The sequence below is a fragment of the Crocuta crocuta genome, unplaced genomic scaffold, assembly GCF_008692635.1.
Source record: "Crocuta crocuta isolate KB4526 unplaced genomic scaffold, BGI_CrCroc_1.0 scaffold179, whole genome shotgun sequence".
In the NCBI taxonomy this organism is placed as follows: domain Eukaryota; kingdom Metazoa; phylum Chordata; class Mammalia; order Carnivora; family Hyaenidae; genus Crocuta; species Crocuta crocuta.
Genome location: NW_027551568.1, coordinates 5,039,402 through 5,064,997, shown reverse-complemented (window position 1 = coordinate 5,064,997; position 25,596 = coordinate 5,039,402). Strand labels below are relative to the sequence as shown.

The following is a 25,596-nucleotide window of genomic DNA, read 5'->3' as shown; positions in this document are numbered from 1 at the left end:
TCATAAATTTTCACACCCACTGGCGCACAATCAAAACTACCCAGGCATCCGAGGAGACGAGGAAATGGGATCAGAGACTAAGAGGAACAAAAGACAACAGGCACAAGAACATGGGAAAGGTAATAATGCATCAGAGATTCTAAAATAATGAGGCTTCTTACGCTTGAAGAAGTAAAGAACAGAATTCTGGAAGACAACGGTACACCAAGAAACGAACCCAGAAAGAAGCTCTCCGTAAATATTTGCTGAAAGGGAAAGGGAAAAGCCAAGGTGATGAACTGAGTGAGTCGCCTTGGAGACCATGACCTCTGCTCCGGCCAGGAGAAGCCGTGGGCTGCGATTAGAGGCACACACCCTGGAGCCAGGCAGCCTGGCCTTGAACCTGGCTCTCTCATTTACAGTGTGTGCCCTGGGGCAAGCTCCTCATCATGGTGAGAACACAACTCCCCCCCCCCCCCCACCCCCCGCCACTCCGTAGGGTTGCTAGGAGGATCATGAGTTCGTCTTCATGAAGTGTGTCTGGCTCCATGTTCACAGGTGGTACATTTTAAGTACGAGCGAATAAATGATAATAAACTACAAGAATCAAATTCAGTTCAGCCAACACGTCGCCTGCCCTGGCCTCGCTCTCTCCAGCTGCCTCTTCCCTGACTTTAAGGCACACAATACAACAGTCCACACATCAGTCGTTCCGAGCTACTGCGTTCACCAAATGCATCCTGTTCAACCTTTCATCTGCCTTTTCTTCCCTCTACCTGAATAAAGTCTTTCTTCTCATAATGTGGTTGGAAAGCTTATATCCATGCCTCAAGAATTAGTTAGTATATCATCACCTCTGAGATGCATTTCCAGGACTCTCTCAGAGGTAATTCTTTTCTCAGCTCAGCTGGCCTTGATTTTTCCTTTTAGCAATGTGTTCATCAAACTTGTATGGTCACTTAAATTTACATGTCTGTCTTCCCCCTTAGATCAGACAGTTTACCGTACAAACTATGTCTTATTCATTCATCTGTTTTCCCAAATACCAAGCATAGCAATAGTTCCATTATGACTATGGAGTAACAAATGATTGAATGAATGAATGAATGAATGAAATGTACTCCGTGTCTGCTCTGAGGCCAGTGACGTTAAAGCATTCACCACATTGGGGTGCCTGGGTGGCTCAGTCGGTTAAGCGTCCGACTTTGGCTCAGGTCATGATCTCACAGTTTGTGGGTTTGAGCCCTGCGTCGGGCTCTGTGCTGACAGCTCAGAGCCTGGAGCCTGCTTTGGATTCTGTGTCTCCCTCTCTCTGACCCTCCCCTGCTCACGCTGGCTCGCTCTCTCTCAGAAATAAATAAACATTAAAAAAAATTTTTTTTTAAAATAAAGCATTCACCACGTCCAAGCAAGTATAATGTGATTGAGAATTCTTACTCTTCTAAGGCTTGAAGCATGCTCCCGGGGTCTTCTGAAGACAGGATGTCAATCATTTGGTCATTGAGAGCAAGGTCCTCATTGATGCCATCAGCTGAGGTGAACTGGCAGTGCTCCAGCTTGTTCTCATGAGGCTGAACCTACAGGGAAATTTCAGAAACAATGGAGTGAGCCCTCTTGGGAATGTCCTGTGTGGAGAGTCATGAGGGAAGGCAGAGATCTGCAGTCAGAGGATCTTGCTGGCCCCCTCGCTTGTGACCAGGGTAAACTCAAGCAGGACGTTGCATTTTCCCTGAGCCTCCATTTTCTCATCAAAGAAATGGGATCATAATTCCAGTAGCCCCACACAGGGTTACTGTGTGTATAAACAAACCAATGGATGGAGAGGCCTTTGCAAGCTGTAAAGACCTATGAAAATATTTCACCACCATCACCATCATCATATCACCATCGCCGTCATCATAGCATCACCATCACCATCATCATCACTATCATCACGACCACCACCATCACCATCATCACCACCACCACTACCACCACCATCACCATCATGCAGAGGAAAATTATAGTTGGCAGATGAACTTCAATTTCATGGATCTGGCTGGTTTCTAATCAGAATATAGAACTGTCAGATGGAAATGACATCAAAGATAATTAAGCCCAACCCTATGATTGGATAGATGTATCTATTGTGTCCTTAATATTAATTCTGAAAAACGGGTGATAACTACAGCTAATATTTAAGAATCCCTGTCCCTGTACATTATATGTGTATTATCATGAAACTATCAGAACACAATAAATGCGGTTGCCCCCACATCACAAATAAGAAACTAAGGCTCAGAGGTGTGAAATGACGTTATCTGAGTTCGCATAGCTCACGAAGAGTCAGGGTTGGTATCTGGCCCAAATTGATCGAACTCCTAAGGAAGGAGTGAAGAAGGCTCTCTTCTGCTTTACTGTGCACTGTCTCAGCAGCTGCCTCAGGCTGGCAAAACTAAAGGAAGATGTGAAAAGCATTCCTCCTGTGAACTTCAAGGGTCTTCAGACCTTAAATCAACACTTTGCTTTCCTCTCTGTGATTGTAATGATCAGCCTTTCATCTCCAGGGAAGGGATTTCTGCTCTTTCATCAAAGCAGCTGAGAGGTTTTGTTCTTCTGTGATCGATAACAGCTTTGAGAGAGAAGCCAGAGGTCTGATGACAGGGACCTTTCTTCTTCCCCTCACTTTTGCCTGCCACGGACACTGTAGGCCGATCTCACTTTGAAACGGCCATCCTCTGGCCAGGGAAGCAGACATACAGTGAACGATGGGACACGACGTCCAGCCTCCAGACACGGCCCCCAGAAGCCAGGTCCCCAGGCCACCTGAAGCAAGTATTTAACTTCATGGGCCTCAGTTTCCTCAATATAGAGTGAGGGGAGGGGCTCCTGACTGGCTCAGTCGGTTGAGCGTCCGACTTCCGCTCAGGTCATGATTTCGCAGTCTGTAAGGTCAAGACCCGTGTCGGGCTCTGTGCTGACAGCTCGGAGCCTGGAGCTGCTTCAGATTCTGTGTCTCCCTCTCTCTCTGACCCTCCCCTGCTCACACTCTCTCTCTCTCTCTCTAAAATAAGTAAATTTTTAAAAAGTTAAAAAAAAATAAAGTGAGGGGGAAAGATGGCTATGTTTCCTTCAAGTTGCTGGGCCTTTGGGGGACACTGAGTCGCAGCAGCTCCAGCCCTCCGGGCCCCGGAGGGACCAGGAAGCTGCCAGCGGGCGCTTACTTTCAGCAGTGCCTTCTGGGGATGGCTCCACGGAGCCCCTCACTCTATGAACTGCTGCCCTGATTTCCTTCCCGCCTGTCCACCCACTGATGGGCCGAGGGCTCATCCATCCCCTCACACATGTACTCAGGGCCTCCTCAGTGCCAGGCTCCGTACGAGGCAATGGGAATTGTAGCAGAGACCGCCTGCCTCCTACACAAGTCCCTCGCCCCTGCTGGTTCAGGGCCCACTAGCCCAAGACCCACCAGCCAGTATCTACACTGCTTCCCCAAAGCCTTCCGCCGGCCTTCAGAGCCCATGCCAGGAAATAACGTCACCCTTTGTCCTGGTCCCTGTAGGAGTGTGGGCAATACTGGCTCCATGGGTGGCCCGCCATCTTGCTCACATCCTCTCTTGGGGCTACGTGTTCCATGTAGATTAATACACATACCTTAGAAATGCCCATCGAGGCGGGAAGGGGGAGGCTTCTTTTGGCTCTCCGTAAATTTCTTAAAGATAACACAGTCTCTCCGCCTCCCAACGCACAGATGGCCCCATGAGATCTAATTAAAGGATAGCCGTTGAGCAGGTGCACGTGGGCCCCTGGAGGTACATGCGGCCCCTCTGATCCCACTGCAATGCCCTCTGCACGTCCCCTCGCTCTATAATATCTGTGGACGGAGGTCTGTACTTTGTGTGAAACCCCAGCCGCACAGCATCCGGGTGGCAGCGCGCCCCACTCCCTGTCGCTAAGCTAGCCCGAATAAACCTATAAATTGTAGGGAGTCCCTGCTTGATTTTCTGGCCTCGAAGCGCCTTCTCAGTGGGGAGGGCAGTCCATCCTCCCCTCCTGTCTAACAGTGACTCTGCCCCCATATCCTTGACCCATGATCAACGGGGTGTGACATATGCCCCAGCACCATCCCTCCTCAGCTGGGATGACTCTCAGCCTCGTTCCATACGGTCCCCAGAGTTGCCCACAGAGGGTGAGGCTCCAGGGGCCCACAGCGCTAACCTGACCGGCCGCCCTCCCTTCCTGCCTCACCTCCTCACCCCGCACCAGTATCTCCTGGTGCGTATGGGTCAGGCCCCATACGAACTCCTTGCATTTGGACCCTGGTGTCGAGATGTGCTTCTGCGGGAACTGAGACACAAATACAGAGACTGAGATGTTCACAGACGGGCCCGAGATGGGGATGCGTGCTGGGTGGGGTCTACAAATGCCAGTGCGGGGACTGGAGAGGGGGGTCCCAGCCTATGCTCACCGAAGGGCAGAGGGGGTAGAAATGGGAGGGTGGGTGTGGTGAGCTCACGCTCTCGGGGAATGCAGAGTCACTGGGTGGGGTGGGGCTGAGGGGTGATGTGGAAAGTGGCAGCCAAGGTGGGCAGAAGCCGACCACAAGGGCCTCCATAGCTGAGCCGAAGGATCAGAGGATGGAGTGAGTCCCCAAAGACTTCTCCGCAGGGAGTGTGGACTTGGCCCTGAATTAGTGTGGTGTGAACACAGCACTGTCCGCATGGCTGGGTGCTCGGTTATTCAGTCAGACTGCAGGGGCTCTGGGCCCCCGGCACTTGCTGGAATCATCCAGGGAGCTTTAAAAATGACCAAGGATGGGGCGCCTGGGTGGCTTAGTCGGTTAAGCGTCCGACTTTCGCTTAGGTCATGATCTCGCGGTTCGTGGGTTCGAGCCCCGCGTCGGGCTCTGTGCTGACTGCCAGCTCAGAGCCTGGAGCCTGTTTCAGTCTGTGACTCCCTCTCTCTCTGACCCTCCCCTGCTCATGCTGTCTCTCTCTCTCTCCTAGAAATAAATAAAAAACATTTAAAAAAAAAAATGACCAAGGACGGGGGCGCATCCTGGGACAGTCCAGTCACGGCCTCTGCAGGTGAGCCTGGACATGAGCACTTCTCTGTCCTTTCCCTGGGGATTCGGACACCCATCGAACTGGAGGAAAGACTTCAACCTGGCGTCTACGCCAACCGGACTACCCTCCAATAACAGATGCACGTGGGGACTCACCTGGTGCCTGGCGAGCAGGCTTCCCTTCACACACTGGTATCGAGCCAGGAAGAAAAGCGTGGCCCAGGTCAGCACGAAGGAGGCGATGGAGGCTATGAAGAATCCTGCTGCGTGAAGGCCATGGTTGGGAGCAACCTAGGGGATGAGAAGAGACAGGGACTTGTCTGTGGTCACGCTACACGTCCTCCCGTCAGGTCGTAACTAAGAGTTACAGCAGAATAAGCCCGGAGTCGGTGAGACCAGCTGGGTTTGGACCCAGCTCTGTCCTCACTGGCTGGGCTGCCTGAGACCATTGCTGGACCTCTCTGAGCCTGTTTCCTTAGAGCGTGGCTTCCACACGGCGTATCTGTTAAGTACTGAGTGGGACAAGCACTTCAAGGGGCTGAGCATGGCGGCTTGCACGTAGTAGGGCCATCTGCCCCGAGCCTGGCACCTCACAGACCTCAAGAACATTAAATTCCCGAATCCTCACATAACAACCCATAGACGGCACTGGGGATCCGTGAACTGTTTTGAGTCAGGCAGAATTTCGCAGAGGCCCGGGGAAGAACCCATAGCACCTTTCCCTCCCCCTCGCTGGGAACACACCCCCTTAGAGGGGCAGCCTGCAGCCCACTCCGGACATCAGGACCGCGCCAGGGGAGGCACGGGGCAGAGAAGCATCGCATGGTGGGAGGTGGCCGGCTGCCAGGCGATTCAACAACCTGACAGGTGGCCCTCAGAGCTCCCGTGGGCTAATGTGCCCAGCCCTCTCTCTCTCCTGGGTGGCGTCCTCTGGGCTCCAGCCAGCGAGAGCCCGGGACAAATGTGCATTTGTGAAGGATGCCAGGAGTGGCTGGTATCAATCAACCGTGAGGAGCTGGTATATTCTAGACACTCGCCTCCAGCCCCTCCATCCACCTCTTCCTTAGGATCCGACAACACCATGGGCTGGCATCTTGCGAGAACCTGGAAGGGCTCAGACCCTGGGCTGACTGTCACACTTGAGCATGCGTCAGACCTGCATCCCGCCCCCAGTTTCTGATTCACCAGACCCGGGGACAGGGCCTCACACGTGGCATTTCCAGCAAGTTCCCAAAGGAGCTACTGCTGTGCTTTGTTCGTGGAATACACTTTGGAAACCCGTAGGCTAAGGGTTTCACAAGAATTAGCTCCTTGGATTCTCTCAGAGGCACTCTGAACAAAATAAAGAGCTCTGGATTTCTAATCCTCCAGGTCTGGATGGACATGCCAGCTCAGTCACAAGAACTGTGATGCTATGCATGAGTGACTTGACCTCTGGCAACCTCACTTTTCTCATCTGTAAAATAGGGATAACAATACCTCACTGCATGGAGATCAAAGACAACAGTAATGTAGAGATTAGTGCAAAGCTTGGCCCATCTATTTGATCGCCAATTACTCGTCCAGCATTTGCTGTGTGCTGGGCTGTAAGCTGGGGTTCCTCCTCCGTTTGTGGGGTGTACTCTCTGTGTGGGCACTGAATGGGCCTGACCCAAATAAGGGGAGCCTGTAAGCAGCAGAGTGGGTGAAGCTTGGGCTCTGGACTCAGAATACCAGGCTGTGGCATCATCTCTGCCTTACGAGCTGCGTAGAACTGATCAGATCAGTTCATCTCTCTTTACCTCTCCTCCTCCCTTTGTATAAATTGGAGACAGTGGCCCTCAAAGGGTCGTACTGAGGAGTAAACAAGAACATAAACAAAGTTGGAAAAAGTTGTTAAGAGTATCTGGCTTTAACACTTGCTCACTAAACACAAGTGATTCTTGCCCCCGAGTCTCTTCCTTCGTGGGCTGTGTAGACAAAGGCAACTCCTTTCGGTACCGTAATGGAGAAGCTATATGGTGGCCATTAATCAGTCATTTTATCAGAAGGTGACCTCAAAGGGCACCTGGGTGGCTCCGTCAGTTAAACCTCTGACTCTTGGTTTCAGCTCAGGTCATGAGCTCATGGTTCGTTGGTTCGAGCCCCATGTTGGGCTCTGCACTGACAGCACAGAACCTACTTTGGATTCCTCCCCCACCACTCCCCGCTCTCGCTCTCTGCCCTTCATTCGCTCTCTCTCACAAAATAAAAAAAATAAATAAATAAAACTTAGAAAACAAAGGTGATGTCAAAAACAGACCTGGACCAAGAACCTCCCATTCTGATAACAATTTCATCCCTTAGAGTATTTTCAACAAAATGTCTGTACTCAGAAATAAGAAGGACAAAATGTGTTTCTCCATAACAAGAAGGCTTTAAAACAGCTGGCTCTTTAACTCAGCAGTTTAATACCGAAGATTCTATCCTCAGGGAAGCATTCAAAAATGTGTATACAAGTTTATATACAAGGTTGATCTGGTCCAGAAATATACACACACATTTAGTTATAAAGAAAGCTGTTTTGCAGAGCATCCTATAAAGTATGCTAATGTATCCTAAACATCGCAAAATACAAAAAGTAGTTAAATATTTTAAGTCTCTATATATTATTCAGTTCACATAATTAGCAATTGTGTAGCCATTTTATTACTTTCATTTATTTATTTTTTAATTTTTTTTTAGTGTTTTATTTCTAGGAGAGAGAGAGACAGCGTGAGCAGGGGAGGGTCAGAGAGAGAGGGAGTCACAGACTGAAACAGGCTCCAGGCTCTGAGCTGGCAGTCAGCACAGAGCCCGACGCGGGGCTCGAACCCATGAACCGCGAGATCATGACCTAAGCGAAAGTCAGACACTTAACCGATGAAGCCACCCAGGCGCCCGCCATTTTATTACTTTTAAAAAAAGCACAGTAATGTAGGTATCCTACAGAAAAGAGTTCTTAACAAAAGTCAAGGATATAAAAAGATAAACAAATTTCCTGTTACCTTCCCGTATCCACTCTACCCCAGCTTCCCAGAGGCAAACTTTTTTTTTTTGAGACAGAGGGAGTGAGTGTGTGCAAGCAGGGAAGGGGCAGAGACAGAATCCCAAGCAGGCTGCAGTACCAAAAGCTTGGGGACCAGTGTGGGGTTTGAACTCATGAACCACAAGATCATGACCTGATCCAAAGTTCATCACTTAGCTGACTGAGCCACCCAGGTGCCCCCAGAGGCAAATATATTAAACAAACCCTGTTTTTAGTTTTTATGGTTTAGTTTACCAGATGGTTACTTAAAATTAAATACTCTAAAATTTATGCATATATCTTTATTTCTTGATTTATCAGCATTACATATTAACTGAATTATTATTAACATGGTATAGATATGTATGTAACATATTACATGTAATATATATGTTACACATGTATCACATATGTACCATATTATATGTAATAATTATTAACATATTATTTCCGCTCTGACAGACGTTAATTTAGCTCATGAATTTTAACCTCACAAATTTGTAGGGTTTGTGACCTATATATCCCTCTCTACTTTTCCTTCTAATTTTAATGATTATTTTTAGTTTTTCAATTAACTATCTTTGTAAACTGAAGTTAAAAAATTAAATTTCAATTTTTATGTTTGATTTAAAGACTATTTCCTGTCTTCTTATTACAAAAGATAATGAAATTAATGTCCCGCACTTGCCTCCCACCTTTCCTGGCCTACTTCTTGCTTCCACAGTTTATAAGGTTTAAAACATATATTTTGTTCTACAATCACAATTCTTTGTGGTTTAGAAGTATAAAAACTGAAACTAAAAAATTTTTAGGACACTATTATTATGATTACACAAATGCTATTCACTGAAGAAAAAGTAAAAAAATACAATCCGATGTTACTAAATATCTGCCCCTCAATGCAATATATTTTTAAAATTTTTTTAATGTTTATTAATTTTTGAGAGAAAGAGACAAAGCGCGAGCAAGGGAGGGGCAGAGAGAAGGAGACACAGAATCTGAAGCAGACTCCAGGCTCTGAGTTGTCAGCAGAGGGCCTGATACAGGGCTCGAACTCATGAACCGTGGGATCATGGCCTGAGCCAAAGTCAGATGCTCAACCAACTGAGCCACCCAGGTACCCCAAAGCAATGTATTTCTAATCCAATCCCTTTTGTTACATTTTATCAGTTATTCAAAATCATGCCATACCTTTAGTTTGCTAACTAACGTTGGACTAGCACTCCTTTTTCTGTAACTTTTTGTTTTCCCTAGAGTTTCTCACTGCCTTTCTTTTTTCTTCCTATTATATATACCATTTCCTTAATGATATTATCTGTTGCAGGTAGTGGATTTTTTTTTTCTTAAAGCCATCATGCCCCGAAAGCTTTGCCATTCTGACCTAATCAGAATGGGTTTACTTTCCAGGCTTGCTGTTGTCATCTGGAGCCTTCTATTTACAGCTTTCTGTATTGTCACACATTATTGATTAAAGCAAAACTATGTTTCTTAGATCCCATTTCTTTCTTTTTCCTGGATGTATTTTTTGTTCAGTGTGATAAGTATTTTCAGTATTTATTTGTTCTCAAGTAAATCTATTTAGAAAACATTTTTTATGAAATATTTTGAAGATTTTTATGAAATATTTTTTAGAAAATATTTTAAATGTTGTTACTTTGCCCTCATTTGATTATTTGGCTGAATCTATAATCCAAGGTTCAAAATAATTTTTCTTCAGAACAATGGAGGTACCCTCCCACTGTCTTCTGACGTAAATGTGTCTGATGAGTTCTTTGAAGGATCTGTTTCTGGCTTTCTATGAATTAAAAAATTTTCCCCTTTCCCTTGGAATTCTGAATATTTAACCATTAAAATTTTTTTGAATAATATTTTTAATTGTAGTAAAATAAACGTAACACAAAATTTACCATCTTGGGGAGCCTAGGTGGCTTGGTCGGTTAAGCATCCAACTTTGGTTCAGGTCATTATCTTGCATTTAAGTTGGAGCCCTGTGCCAGGCTCTGCGCTCACAGCTCAGAGCCTGGAGCCTGCTTGAGATCCTGTCTCCCTCTCTCTCTTTCCTCCCATACTTGCACTTTGTCTCTCACTCTCTCAAATAATGAATAAACATTTTTTTCATTTTTAAGTGTACAGGCCTGCCATATCAAATACAATCACATTGTTCCGATATCATTACCACCATCCATCGCCAGCACTTTTTCATCTTATAAAACTGAAACTCTGTCCCCATTAAGCCACCCCCATTCCATCCTCCAGCCTCTGGCACCCACCATTCTTTTGTCTCTATGAATTTGATTCCATTAAGGAATCGTACAGTATTTGTGGTTTATGACTGGCTTACTTCATTTAGCATTAGGTCTTTATGGTTCATCCATGTGGTAGTGTGTCTCAGAATTTCCTTCTTTTTTAAAATTCAAATTCAAATTAGTTAACATATAGAGTAGTATTGGTTTCAGGACTAGAATTTAGTGATTCATCACTTACATGTTACACCCACTGCTCATCCCCGAAAGTGCCCTCCTTAATACCCATCACCCATGTAATCCATCCGCCCACCCACTTCCCCTCCAGCAACCTTCAGTTTGTTCTGTGTATTTAAGTCTCTTATGGTTTGCCTCCCTCTCTGTTTTTATCTTATCTTTCCTTCCATTTTCCACTTCACACCTGTCAGGACAGCTAAAATTAACAACTCAGGAAACAACAGGTATTGGCAAGTATGCTTATAAAGGGGAACGCTTTTGCACTGCTGATGGGAATGCAAACTGGTGCAGCCACTCCGGAAAACAGTACGGAGATTCCTCAAAAAGTAAAAATATAGAACTACCCTATGACCCAGGAATTGCACACTAGGTATTTATCCAAGGAATACAAAAATGCTGATTCAAAGAGGCACATGCTCCTCAATATAGGTAACAGTGCTATCAACAGTAGCCAACCTATAGAGAGCGCCCAAATGTCCACTGACTGATGAATGAATAAGGAAGATACGGTGTGTGTGTGTTTGTGTGTAATGGAATATTACTCAGTGATCAGAAAGAATGAAATCTTCCCATTTGCAACAACACGGATTGAGTATAGTGTATTATGCTAAGTGAAATAAGCCAGTCAGAGAAATATATGATTTCACTCATATGTAGAATTTAAGACACAGAATTTCCTTCCTTTTTAAGGCTGAATAAAAGTCCATTGTATGTATATATCATATTTTGTTTATCCATTCACTCATCAGGGGACACATGGGACACACATCTTTTGGCTATTGTGAATAATGCTGCTATAAACGTGTGTGCAAATATCTCTTTGAGACTGTGCTTCCAGTTCTTTGGAGAATATGTCTAGAAGTGGAATTCCAAGATTATATAATAATTCTATCTTTAATTCCTGGGAGAACAGCCAAATTGTTTTTTCTTCTACCTCCTCCTCCTCTTTTTTTTTTTTTTTTTTGATAGTAGCCATCCTGATACGTATGAGGTGGAATCATCACGGTTTTGATTTGCATTTCTCTAATGACCAGTGTGTTTTCATGTATGTCCTAGACATCTGTATATCTTCTTTGGAGAAATGTCTGTTCAAGTCCTTTGCCCATTTTTCAAACATGTTGTTTGGTGTTTTTTCTTTTCTCATTATCATTGAGTTGTAGGACATTATGGACTGAATATCTGTGTCACCCCAAATCCAAATGTTGAAATCGTAGCCCTCAATGTGAAAGTACTAGGAGGTGGTTATGAGAGTGGAGACCTCATGAATAGGATTAGTCCCTTTCTAAGGGGATGAAAAGGCCAGAGCTCCTTCTGTTCTCTGCCACGTAAAGATACAATGAGAAGATGGATATCTACAAACCAGTAAGTGTACTCTCACCAGACACCGTATCTGCCAGCACTTTGACCTCACACTTCCCAGACTAAAGGCCTGAGGAAATAAATGTCTCTTGTTTACGCCACCCAATGTATAGCAATATGTTATAACAGCCCAAACCAACTAAGACATGAGTTCTTTATATGGTATAAATGTTATTTTCTCCCATTCCATGGGTTGCCTTTACATTCTATTGATTATGTCCTTTGATGCACGTAAGATTTTAATTTTGATATAACCCAAATCACCTGTTTTTTTCCCTTTGTTGCCTGTGCGTTTGCTGTCAGATACAAAAAAATCATTGCCAAATCTGATGTTATGTTTTCTTCCAAGAGTTTTATAATTTCAGGTCTTACTTGTAAGTCTTTGATCCACTTTGAGTTAATTTTTGTATATACTGGAAGGCAAGGGTCCAACTGCATCCTTTTGCATGGGTATATCCAGTTTCCCCAACACCATTTGTTGAAATGTTGCTGAAATGAAACAGTGAATGTTGAAATTTCCTCCCATTCACCCTTCCACTCTTATCAAAGACCCTTTGATTGCCCACGCAAGGGTGTTTCTTGGGCTCTTGATTCTATTCCCTTGGTGGATATGTCTGCCTTCAGGCCAGTGCTGCACAGTTGTGACTATTGTAGTTTTATAGTAGGTCTGGAAATCACGAAGTGTGAGACCTCCAGCTTTGTTCTTCAAGACTGTTTTGGCTACTCATGTTCCTTTGAGATATCATATGAATTTTAGAATAGGTTTTTCTATTTCTATAAAAGAAGGCATTGAGATTTTTGACAAATATTGCACTGAATCTACAGATCACAGCAACACGGAGTCTTCTGGTCCATGTGTGCAAGATGACTTTCCATTCATCCATCTTCTATATTTTCCCAAAGCAGTATTTTGTGGTTTTTCAGTGCACAGATCTTTCACCTCTTGATTTAGCTTATTCCTAAGCATTTTACTCTCTTTGACGCTATAATAACTGAGGTTGTTTTCTTAATTTCCTTTTGGGATTCTTCATTGTTAGGGTGTAGAAATGTAACTGATTTTTGGGCATGGAATTTTTAATAATATTTAAAAATGCTTTGGGGCGCCTGGGTGGCTAGATCGGTTAAGCGTCTGACTTTGGCTCAGGTTATGATCTCATGGTTTGTGAGTTTGAGCCCCACGTCAGGCACTGTGCTGACAGCTCGGAGCCTGGAGCCTGCTTCGGATTCTGTGTCTCCCTCTCTCTCTGCCCCTCCCCTGCTCACACTCTGTCTCTCTCTCTCTCTCAAAAATAAACATTAAAAAATGTTTAAATGCTTATATCCTAATGTAACATTTCTAAAATAGATACAAAGCTGTGTACACAGTAAAATCCCAATTTCTTTAAAACAAAAATAATATATGTGCACACATGTATCTATATAACCTGTGAAGAATACCTTCCAGAACTTTGTTGAGTGCGATTGCTTGATAAGTTTTTTCTCAATGTGTCTGTGTTTTCTAAGATCTCTACAAGAAGCATGCGTTACTTGCATAACCAGAAGACAAAAAAGGAATCATAAATATTTTTAAAGGTACTTTGGTAAACAAGGAGATGCATCATTCAGGTCACCCTTCAAGGAAAAACTTGGTACCCAGCTCTGGGCAGTGTGGTCAGTGGGGAGCCTGTGGCTTCATGGTCTAGATCAGCTGCAGGGAGTCACCTCGCCCGAGGTCCTGCCTTTCCTGGAGACAGCCTGGATCTGGTGACAGAGCATGACAGGAGCACAGTGGCAGCCACTCTGTCCTGATGAGGGTCCCTCACACAGGCAACACTTGCTCCAGAATTCACTGCCAAGTGAGGCTTTATCAGCCCAGATCACAACTTGCCCAGTCCTCTTCTGCCCAAGCCTGCTTCCCCTTCACAGGTGATCACTGATCATCTTGGGGGGCAGGACCCCACAACCATCCCAAGTTGGATGATTCACTAAGAGGACTCATGAGACTCAGCATGTTGTCATCCTCACAGCCATGATTTATCACAAGGAGAAGATAGATACAAAGCAAAATCAGCAATGGGAAAAGGCACATGGGGCAAAATGTGGAGGAAAGCAGAAGGAAGCTTCCAGAGTCCTCTCCCAGTGGAATCACATGGAGCTTCTTCGGTTCCTCCAGCAGCGACTGTACCACCACCAGCAAGGCTCATCAGGGACTCCATGCCCAAGGCTTTGATTCAGGACTGGTCACGTAGGCGCCCTCTGCCTGGCATGTGCCAAAGTTCCAGACTTCCAGAATGAAAGCAGGCATGAAGCATAAAACACATGGTCTATAAAGACAGCTTCAGCACAGTGAGCCGCTCTTATCAGTCTGGAGAATGGTGGTGACGGTCCTAAAATCCAAGTTCCCAGGCACTGGCCGAAGACTAATCCTGCAAGCAGGCCTTTCCAAGGAGAGCAGTGTCAGGCCAGATGTATTATTAACTCTTCTCTGCACATTGGTAAACATATTATATCCCAGACTCTGCCTTAGCTTCTGCCTCTGGGGAAGCCAGGTATGGGACAAGGCTCATTAAAAATGGCAGATTACTGAGAACATGAAATGCGTTGCTTAGGTGCTCAAAGACAACAAAGCCAGTCTTCGGCCCTGTGTCCCAATGCAGCCTGTAGTCCAGGTGAAATTTTTCTGACAGACCAAAAAAAGCCCACCTGACCTTCAAGACAGTCAAAGCCAAGTTAGGTCAGAAACAGGAGCTTCGTGTCCAGACGCGTACTAGAACCTGACTCATCAAAAGCAATGCCACACGTGGCTTGCTGTTGATCTATCAGCCTCTGCCCAAAGATGCTGGCATCGGAGATGCCCAGGGAATCAGTTCTGTTTCCAAAATTGAATATCCACCTGATTCTAAACATTACATTTTGATTAGCACCAAAATGACACGCAAGCTCTCCAACTGTGCTGGAAACAGCCCTCTGGGCCCTGATATGTATACCTACTGGATAAGAAAAAAAAAACAAACCAATAAACTGCATCAATACGAATAGCACTGCACAGAGGTTACATTAAAATACTGATAGAAAGAAAACAAAAAATCGGTGTCTAAAGAGAACAAAGGGCAATCTATTTTCAAGGTTCCTCTTTCACAGAAGGCAAATGTTTTGTTTTTTTTTTTTCAGCTTTAGGAAGAAGAATGAGGAGATACAGGGAATTGATGACATCTGGTCACAGCCAGCGAGAGGGTCCCTAGGCTGGGTCCATGGAATGGGTTAACTGTGACTTCCAAAAAGATATGCTTAGGTCTTAACCCCCAGTAGCTATAAATGTGACCGAGCTGGGAAAGATCTTTGCAAACAATAAGCAAGTTAAGAGGAGTTCATGTTGGATTAGGGTGGGTCTTCAATCTAATGGATGTGCCCTTGTAGGGATAGAGAGGTGTAAAAACAGACTCACACAGAGAGGGCCACGTGCCCATGGAGGCAGAGACTGGGGTGATGTGGCAACAACCAAGGAAGGATGTCCAGGATGCACCAGAAGCTAAGAAGAGGCAAGGATTCTTCTGTAGGGCCATCAAAGGGAGCACGGCTCTGTCAACGCCTTAACTCCAGACTTCTAGCCTCCAGAACTGTGACAGAATCAGATTCTGTTGTGCCCAAGCTCCCCAGTTTGTGATACTTTGTTACGGCAGCCCCAGGAAACTAGTAAGGAGTGATATATGCTTTCTATCGTTCAATCTTCAGCAATCCTGTAGTGGATGTATTATCCCCATTCCACTGACGGGCAAATAGAGATGGAAAGTGATTAAGTAATTAATAGAAGTTCATAGCTACTATTTCAAAGGGGCACACGCACACCAATGTTTATAGCAGCACTATCAACGATAACCAAAGTATGGAAAGAGCCCAAATGCCATCGATGGAGGAATGAATAAAGAATACTCCAATACCCAATGCATCAACACTCAATCAAAAAGAATGAAATCTTGACATTTGCAACTATGTGGATGGAAACGGAGGGTATTATGCTAAGCGAAATTAGTCAGTCAGAGAAAGACAAATATCATATGACTTCACTCCTATGAGGACTTTAAGATACAAAACAGATGAATATAAGGGAAGGGAAACAAAAATAATATAAAAACAGGGAAGGCGACAAAACACAAGAGACTCTTAAATATGGAGAACAAAGAGAGGGTCACTGGAGGGGTTGTGGGAGGGGGGGATGGGCTAAACGGGTGAGGGATATTAAGGAATCTACTCCTGAAATCACTGTTGCAGTATATGCTAACTAACTTGGATGTAAGTTAAAAAACAAAACAAAACAAAAACTGCATAGCTAATAAACCAGAGCCAGCCATGCCGGACTCCAAAAGTCCATTTCCTCCCTGCATTAGATCACACTGCTTTTGTCCAGGGGGCTGTGTGGTTTTCTAACCACATATGGAGTCCTAACCTCCCATACCATGGTAGAAGTTACTTGCCTGATTGATGAGAAGCAGAAACAAAGACTAGACTAGAATTACATGCAGGCAGGGTCATTGTACTGTAAAAGGCAGGGAGAGATCTCTCTGTCTCCCTCTGTCTCTTTCTTTCTTACTTCATGAAGTAGAACTGGCCAACGGAGTCAAACCACCTTCCTCTTCCCACCTCCACCTTCTCTGAATCTCTACCTGAGGTCTTACCTTCCCTCCTTTGGCCCATGACACGGCCAAGAGAATGTGAAGGGTAGGAGTAGTGTGGCAGATCATGCAGTTAAGCAGGATCCAGCTTAACTTAGCAACACCAATGTGATGAATGAATGAATGCGGGAATGAATGCCTGTATCTAGGAAGAGGGCAAAGGTAGGACAAATTCTACAGGTCCCACCATCTTTCTCCCTTCTCTCTTGGGAATCCCTACATTCTGATGCCAAGTGGTAAGCACACCCAGGGAGAGACTGCCTGCTTGGGGCAGGCCCACTCACAATTCTCACTTTCTTCTTTCAACCTTCGCTCACATGCGTTGCTATATTAAGCTAGGTCCTGCTCCCCTGACCTGCCCAAAATGCCTCTGCCTCTGCTCTTCAACATTCCTTCTCCATATGAATGGCTAAAGAAGAGTAAGATCTCAAGATGTAGCTTCATGGGAAGGAGGCCCAGCATAATCATTACCATCATCACTATCACCATGATCATCACCATGGTCATCACCATCATCACCATCACTGTCATCGTCACCATCAGCATCACCATAATATCATCATCGTCACCATCACTATCACCATCAGCATCAGCATCACAATCATCACCATCAACATCGTCCTCAACATCAGCATCAACACCACCATCATCGCCATCACTGGATCATTATCACCGTCAGCAGCAGCAGCACCATTACCTTCACCACTACCAGCATCACTATCACCACCATCGACACCATCAGCATCAACATCTTCATCAGCGTCATCACCATCAACATCATTATCATCCTCACCATCAGCAACACCATCATCATAGTTAACATGTATTCAGCAGACACTAACACCAGAGATGATCCCAAGTGCTTTACATGCATTAATCCATTAACATTTTGCAATAATACCACAGAGTGGGCACTGTTTCAGTCTGGATTTTACAAATTAGAATTCAATAGTGCTAATCAGTGAAATAAATGGCCCAAGATCACAGAGTCAGTCAGTAGTGAACCTGGGCTTCACAGCCAGCCGTCTGGGCGAGCAGCTTTCACCACAGCTGCCTCTCTGGGGCTCAGGCTCCAGCCTGGCCTTTTACCAGGAGCCCTGCGTTGGCTCGTCAAGGTCTTGGGCCACTGTGAACATTGTGATTCCCTCTCTGAGTATGCAGCTCACTCTTCTGGACTGAGTGGCAGGGCAGGGTTTTAAAAATCTCCCGGTGTCTGGGCAAAAGCCTTTGCAACCCCTTCTTCAAAACTACTCCTTAACCATCAGTGTCTTTATTGAACTTTAGCCAGAGGAGAGGCTTTACTCCTTTTTTAGTCTTTGAAACAATACTTTAAACTCAGAATTCTTTTTTTCTTTTAATGTTTTATTTATTTCTGAGAGAGAGAGAGGGAGAGACAGCATGAGCAGGGGAGTGTCAGAGAGAGAGGGAGATACAGAATGTGAAACAGGCTCCAGGCTCTGAGATAGCCATCAGCACAGAGCCTGATGCGGGGCTCAAACCCACAAACCATGAGATCATGACCTGAGCCGAAGTCGGACACTCAACCGACTGAGCCACCCAGGCGCCCCTAAACTCAGAATTCTTATGTCCATCTCATATGTGCAGAAACCAAGCTTTGCTCCAACTGTGGTTGCCTGAAACTCTATTTAAGTGAATACATCACAGTGGGCTACCAGGGTTGACTCAGTGTTTGGATGTGGGAGTAAACTTTCCTGACACCTAGTTAATTCAATGAGCCCAGTGATGGGTGCTCAAAGGACAAGGGGGAAACGGATCCAGGCCCTGCTCTAGGGAGCTCATGATCCCGCAGAAAAAAAACAGACAGGCAACCAGGCGAGGGTGACATAGTGTGACTGCGGTGAGGCTGGAGAAGCCTGGAGGAGTGGGGTGGGGAGGGGGGCAACCCGATCTTAGCTCAAAGGACAAAGGGGGCTTTACACGAGGTGACCCATGGACAGAGAAAGAGCCAGGAGGAGGGCGGCTGGGCAGAGAGAACAGCACGAGCAGGACCTCCAGCTGGAAGAGATGCAAAAGGCCTTCAAAAGCAGGTTAGTGACTCGCAGCATCATCCTAATGGCTTGGGGTAAGGGGGTGACTACAGGGTTTTAAGCCAGGAAATAACATGATCAGATCCGTATTAAAGATAAATCTGGCTACTTCGTGGCATCAGCCTGGAGGAGGATAAACGGGACATGACAGCCAATGGAAAAGTGATGAGGACATCAAACAAGGCTGCAGAAGTCAGTAGAATATGCCGATAAAGACCATGGAGTTTGGCCCTAGTTGGGAGCTCAGGTCTCAGCTCTTCCCCAGGATCATGGGATCAAGCCCCACATCATCCACAGCATGGAGCCTACTTGGGATTCTCTCTCTCTCTCTCTCTCTCTCTCTCTCTCTCTCCTCTCTCTCTTCCCCTCTGTCTCTTTTCCCCTGCTTGGACACTCTCTAAAATAAAATAAAAATAAGTAGTCCCTATGGTTCTTAGACAGGCTAAACACAGAATTACCATACAACCAAGCAAGTCCATTCCTGAGTGGGTATGTACCCCCAAAGAATTGAAAACAGGTGCTCAAACAAAAATCCATACCTGCATATTCACAGCAGCACTATTCATAATAGCCAGAAGATGGGGAAAGCCCAGATGCCCAGCAGCTGATGAAGAGATAAACAGAATGGGGTCCACCCCCTCATACAATGGAATAGGATTCAGCCATAAAAAGGAATGAAGTACCAACACATGCTACGACACGGATAGACCTTGAAGATATTAGGCTAAGGGAAAGAAGCCTGAACAAAAGGCTACATTCAATTATATGAACTGGCCAGAACAGGCAAACCTGCAGAGGCAGATGGCAGATTAATGGTTGCCAGGGGCTGAGCAGGGGGAGGGGATAATGGAGAGCAACTGTTCAATGGGAAGAAAGTCTCTCTCTGGGGAGATGAAAATGTTCCGAACCCAGACAGCAGTGATGGTGGCTCAACGCTGTGAATGCACTGAATGTCCATAATGGTAAGTTTAGTGGATGTGTTCTTTACGCCCACACAAAATAGGACCTACTGATGAGGGAGAACACAGAGAGATCAGTCAGCAAATCTGAGCTGCTATTACTATTACTGCTGCCAGGCTGGAGGGAAGGGCAGAAATTAGGGGAATATTGAGGAGACAGAGTCCATAGGCTATGGTGACTGAGTGCTGGACCGGATGTGTGGGATGCTAGAGGTGGGGGCCCAAAATGTCCTTGGAAGTGTGGCTTGGGAGGCTGGGGGCTGGTGGGACCAGCCGCCACAGTGACAGGCACAGAAATGTATGCCTTGAGAACGCCAGAAATCAGCCCCAAGTTAATCACACTGTTGAGATTTCCTCTAAAAATCTTGCAGCCAAATTCCACTGATCATCACTTTAAGTATAGATTTCAAAGAGCCTATTTACCATAAACTTCATTAACGAAGGATAAAGAAAGAGAAGAGGCTCAGTGATCCCAGCCTTCTCGTCCCCAGGCCCTGACTTTTTCTCTTGTCTCTGACAAAGAATCATGTGCTCCTGCCATCCCTTTAATCACATATTAGCTAAGAGCAGATTCCTCTGATGAGTTCTTTCAGTGCATTTAAGAAGAGCAATGATGGGCAGAAAAAAAATCCTTTCAAAAGGAATGCTTTCAATGCTTCTAATCCAACAGTAAGTCACAAAGGATGAAGAGGAACCGTTTATACGTTCTGACTTCAATTATGTAGTAAATAAATTCATAGACTCATAGAGGCAAGAAGGTAACATGTTAGCAATGGTCCTCTGCTGGTGGGATTATGTGCTAATGTTACTTTATTTTTCCAGGTGTGTGTGTGTGTGTGTGTGTGTGTGTGTGATACAGAGGGGGCATTTGCTTTAAATGTCCACAACAGACGTACGTTAAATCCCACCCACCTACCCCTCAAAAGACAGAAAAAAGTTTGAAGAGAAAAACATACAGAATGATTGCTCTGAAACTGATCTTAGGAGCAATTTACTGAACTACTTCACTTTGAGCTAAAGATCCAAGAAGCAGGAGGAGTTAGTTCCTTGCAGACCTTTCTCCCACAACCCTCGCGGGGCAGCTCCAAGAGCAGACAGTCTCTGGGCGTCCCAGGCGACAAGAGTGAGAGCTTAGAGGCAATCACAGGTAGAGGCAATCGCACTTACCAACAGAGCTCTGCTAAGGTACCAGTCTGGTGAATAAGTAGATTTGGGAACAAACTGTGCAATGGGACTTTTCAACGTTGTCATCAGGCTTCAGGACCCTGGCCAGTTCCCAGAACCTCTCCAGACAGGGATATATATCTATATTTTAACTCTCAAATGAGAAAGTGACACTAGAGAATAGTTAAAGTCTCTTCCAGGGCAAAAATTCTGTTCCGATGTCACAAAAATGTATTAAATGCCAACCAAGGGAATTAGCTCAATGTCACAGAAAGAAGGTTTATCAGATGTCCCAGTGTTGCGGAATTTCCAGCTGAGGGTGCTACCAGCACGCCCGGGGGAGGTTCAGGAATCACAGACATCCAGAAGTCGGACAGGACCCTGCAGGATGTTTAGACATTGTCCAAGCACAGGTAAGAAAAGAAGAGCACATGCAAAACCAGAGCAATGTAGAAAACACGGGGCCCCAGCAGCACCAGGGGCCAGTGCCAACTTTTCTGACTGATCCTGAATATTAGCCTGATGTCACTGGGCTTAATCCAGTAGGCAACACGGAGTCCTCCCAGAAACAGAAAAGCAAGCAGTTTTGGGTTTTAGAAAGACCGCTACAGGAAGGATGATGGGCTGGAGGAGAGCGGGACTGGACAGGTAGGAGGCTGGGGCCATAATCCAAACAAGGTGAACCGAGAAGGCGGGCGGGATGCGTGAGGGCACACCTCCCATGCTGAGAGCAGCTCAAGCCATGTGATCCCAACAGTTACCTCCTCCCTCCACAAACGCACGAGGGCACACAGCGTAAGTCCCGGCGTTTGAGAAATTCTCACAGCGCATACAGCTGTCTACGGACACATTTTCATTCTGATTAATAAGACCTCTTTGCATGTCGAAGACACGAATCCCTTTTTATGTAATGTTACAAGTATTTTCCCAGATTCGTCACTTTCTAAATGCTGTTTCTAAACATAAAATTTTCAACTGCTTGTGTATCAAATCCCTTGTTCCCCCCACACCGTTTTCTTCCTATCATCTAACGTTAACCTATATCAACTTTTTACAAATTGTTTTATCTAGATTCTCATCTGATGAGGGAATCCATCTTTATTTTCTTTTACAAGATCCAGCCAGTTACCCACAAATGTATGACTGATACACTCTTTTCCCATTGGTTTGAAATACCTTTTTACTATACGTACACCTGCGTAGACAATCTATTCTATGCCCTTGGTCTGGCTTTGGCTGCAGGGGTGCCCACAGCATTAACATAGCTTTAGACTTTTTAAGTATCTGCTAAGGGGAATCCTCCTATATTACTCTCCGTTATCACAATGTTCTCACCTCATCTCATAAATTTATATCTGCAGGCGAAACAGATATAATGTCCAATGTCCANGAGAGAGAGAGAGAGAGAGAGAGAGACAGTGTGAGCAGGGGAGGGTCGGAGAGACAGGGAGATACAGAATCCGAAACAGGTTCCATGCTCTGAGCTGGCAGTCAGCACAGAGTCTGAAACAGGGCTCGAACCCACGAATCATGAGATCATGACCTGAGCCAAAGTCGGATGCTCAACCGACTGAGTCACCCAGGTGCCCCTATTTAATTTTTTAATGCTTGTTTATCATTGAGAGACAGAGAGAGAGACAGAGTATGAGGAGGAGAGGGACAGAGAGAGGGGGAGACACAGAATCCAAAGCAGGCTCCAGACTCTGAGCTCAGCACAGAGGCTGACACAAGGCTCAGGCTCACAGACCATGAGACCATGACCTGAGCTGAAGTTGGATGCTTAACTGACTAGGCCCCCCAGGCGCCCCACACAGTGAGACTATTTTCCTCCCAGAGACTCTCTGTGCAACAGACATAAAGGGCAAGAAGACTTGGGACAGGAAATGGGGCGCAGTTTGCTGGGGCCTCGCGCTCCTTGGCTGACATCTGTCAATTTCACCCCCAAGAATATAAGAGGAAACAAAGGAAACGACAGGGTTTCCTCCAAGGGCTGAAGAATCCAACCTACACAGTGGACTTGCTGCCTGTACTCTGCGTAGCTGTATGATGCCATCCTCACTGCCCTGTCCCTCCTGTTCACGCTCACACTTTCCTGGTGCAATGACGTCATCTCGCGGGTGCCCGACTCAGCCATGACAGAACACACTCTGTAGCTGGCAAGAGCCCGGCCTCGTCCATACATGTATCTCACTGGTGCCAGGCGACCTCAGTTCACATCCCACCAACAGCACAACGGGCTCAGCCTCGAGGTCAGATCTTCAGCGGCGTATTTTAGAACACCGTTCCTCCGCCTTTAACTACGTCCTGCCCTTAACTACATTCTGCTGAACTCTTACCTCTTCCAAGAAGCCTGCTACTCACACAGCACTTTTTACTGTCAGTGTCCACAGTATGTATGTATGACCTAGATGTCGGGGTCACGACCTCACACATGCAGTCACGGCAGGTGTGTGCTGTCTGATCTTCTTTTCTCACTTAATGTCTTGGTGAGGGCAAGCGTCCCTTGGAGAGGGACAGCAGGTGGTGGCTGACCTGAGTCTCCAGGCGGCCCCAGCCTCCACTACGCCCTGGAATCTTGCACTGGGATTGACTCACACTTACAGCACCCGATGGCCCCTTGGGCTTTAGACTCTGATACAGGACATCTACTTGCAAAAACCACAGAACACCGGCAGAAGGGTGGTGTCTGCATGTGCATGGAACAATAATACCAAACACACCAGAGGATGCTTAGTGAGCACTTAAAAAACGCCAGGCATGGGGCACCTGGTGGCTCAGTCGGTTAAGCCTCCGACTTCGGCTCAGGTCATGATCTCACGGCTTGTGGGTTTGAGCCCCGCATCAGGCTCTGTGCTGATGGCTCAGAGCCTGGAGCCTGCTTCGGATTCTGTGTCTCATTCTCTTTCTCTCTGCCCTTTCCCTGCTTGCACTCTGTCTCTCTGTCTCTCTCTCTCTCTTACTCAAAAATAAACATGACATTTTTTTTTCAAAAACACCAGGCTCTGTGCTGAGCGCTTTACACACCTCAATCCATTTACTTTGACGACCACCCTATCGAGGGGGCATTATTGTCACTCTCCTTTCGGAGCAAGGATATGGCGGCTCAGGGAGGTAATGGATCCACAGTCACATACAATCAGTGGACGGACAGGGATCCAAAGCGAGGCCTCTGGCCCGGGACCCTGATGTCCCACAACACTGTAGGGCTGTCATGTCTGTATGCCTCATGATCCCCTTGGTGGTTATGTCCTTGAATGTGGTCCACAAGTGCAGGGTCATCCCGACCAGGGGCAGGAGTGCTGAAATCCAACCCAATGTTCCACTGCCTAACTGCACCCATGCATCTGCACCCCAGGATGGGGATCCACTCCTGTTTCCCTTGAAGGCAATGTGCAGGCTGCAGGTGCCCCAAAGACCTGGGTGCAGCTCACCTCCATCCACATGCGGGGGCCTGGGGAGTGGCGGAAGGGTTTATAAATATCAACGAAGTGAACATTCTCTGATTTTTATGACCATCATGCAGCAACTAGACACTGAGCGGCAATCACCAGCATTGATGACAATCAGCTCAGTCAGGGGATGCTGACCTACTGGGTGCCACCCAGAATGTAAGGCGCAGAGGGGGGCGCAGGGATGAGGCAGACATGGCCCCGCCCTCCAGGGACTCACGGACAAGCCAGGATTGTCTGTACCCATTTTCCTGACTCCCTGCCCCCCAGACACCCTCCCCTTGGCTCCAGCCAGACTTGGATTTTGTTTCCATCTCTTTTGGACAGGGATTCAGCTCCCAAGGAGGCAGTGTGGCCCGCTGCCCAGCACCAGGGTCGAAAGCCACAGTGCCTAGGTTCAAATCCTGGTTCTAACGCCTGAGAGAAAAGCACACTCACTCTCTGCGAGGCCGTGTGCAAGGCGGGGCCGTGGCTGGTAATCAGGAACCTGGATCTCGGGAAGTAACCACAACTTCCCAAGCAGAGAGGCTCACGGTGCCTAAGCTGCTGTGTAAGCCGCATGGTTTACACCAAACACACTCCTTCTGGGAGTCTGGAACGGTGGTTCATGCCAGACGGTGGGTGCCCGCGTGCCCAGCCTCTGAGAAGGACCCTGGGGCCCATCTCTGATGGGTTTTCCTGGTGACAACACTTGACGGGTGTTGTCTACCTGTTGCCAGAGAATAAAGGCATCCCATGGGACTCTGCTGGGAGAGGCCTCTGGAAGCTGATGCCCGGTGACCTCCAGACCTTGCCCCGCACATCTCTGCCCTTCACTGATCTTACTTTGCATCCTTCTCGGGAATCAATCGGACAGGAGCATGGCTGTACGTGGGGTCCTGTGTGCCTTCCTAGTGAACCCCTGAGCCTGAGAGGGGTCTTGGGAACCATGACCCAACTAGCCAGGTGACCTTGGGCAAATTACTTGACCTAGGTATGTCTCGGTTTCCCCACGGAATCTATTCCCTAGCGTTGCCGCGAAGGTCATGCAATTCAGCATATGTGAGTGGCTGAGAATGCCTGTCTCTGGCAGGTGCTGAAGGGGTGTGAAGTGCGGCTCTAAGGTGAGAACACACCATCTTGCTCAGATGGAAGGGACATCCGGGACACTAGCCGACAGCCGACAGCCACACGGGGCGGACTGCAGACCGCCAAGGCCAGCAGCCGCCCTGCCCCTTGGCTCTGAGGACTGCCAGAGGCCAGCACACCAGCGGCAGGAAGACACGCCGGGGCGTAAGGTGGCTGTCCAGCCCAAGAATTTTCTCTTACCTTTATCTTCTCTTCTGCTGTTACAGTGAAAAGGGCTTTTAGTTGCGTTCTGTTCTAGAAAAAGAAAAAGAAAATGCTTTCGTCAACAGGTTTTGGGAGTCTGACACACGGGGCATCATCCGGGGTACCTGC

General features: G+C 46.6%; 1 protein-coding gene across 1 annotated transcript in view; it reads right to left on the bottom strand.

Annotated features, from left to right (window-relative positions):
* EVC2 (EvC ciliary complex subunit 2) overlaps nt 1-25,596 on the bottom strand; it is a 135,925-nt gene that overhangs the window by 83,104 nt on the left and 27,225 nt on the right. Inside the window, exons 8-10 of the mRNA XM_077750384.1 lie at nt 25,465-25,518; nt 5,180-5,314; nt 1,417-1,556 (exon numbers count right to left, since the gene is read on the bottom strand). Coding sequence (XP_077606510.1) covers nt 1,417-1,556; nt 5,180-5,314; nt 25,465-25,518 — 329 coding nt within the window. The remainder of the gene's footprint in view (nt 1-1,416; nt 1,557-5,179; nt 5,315-25,464; nt 25,519-25,596) is intronic.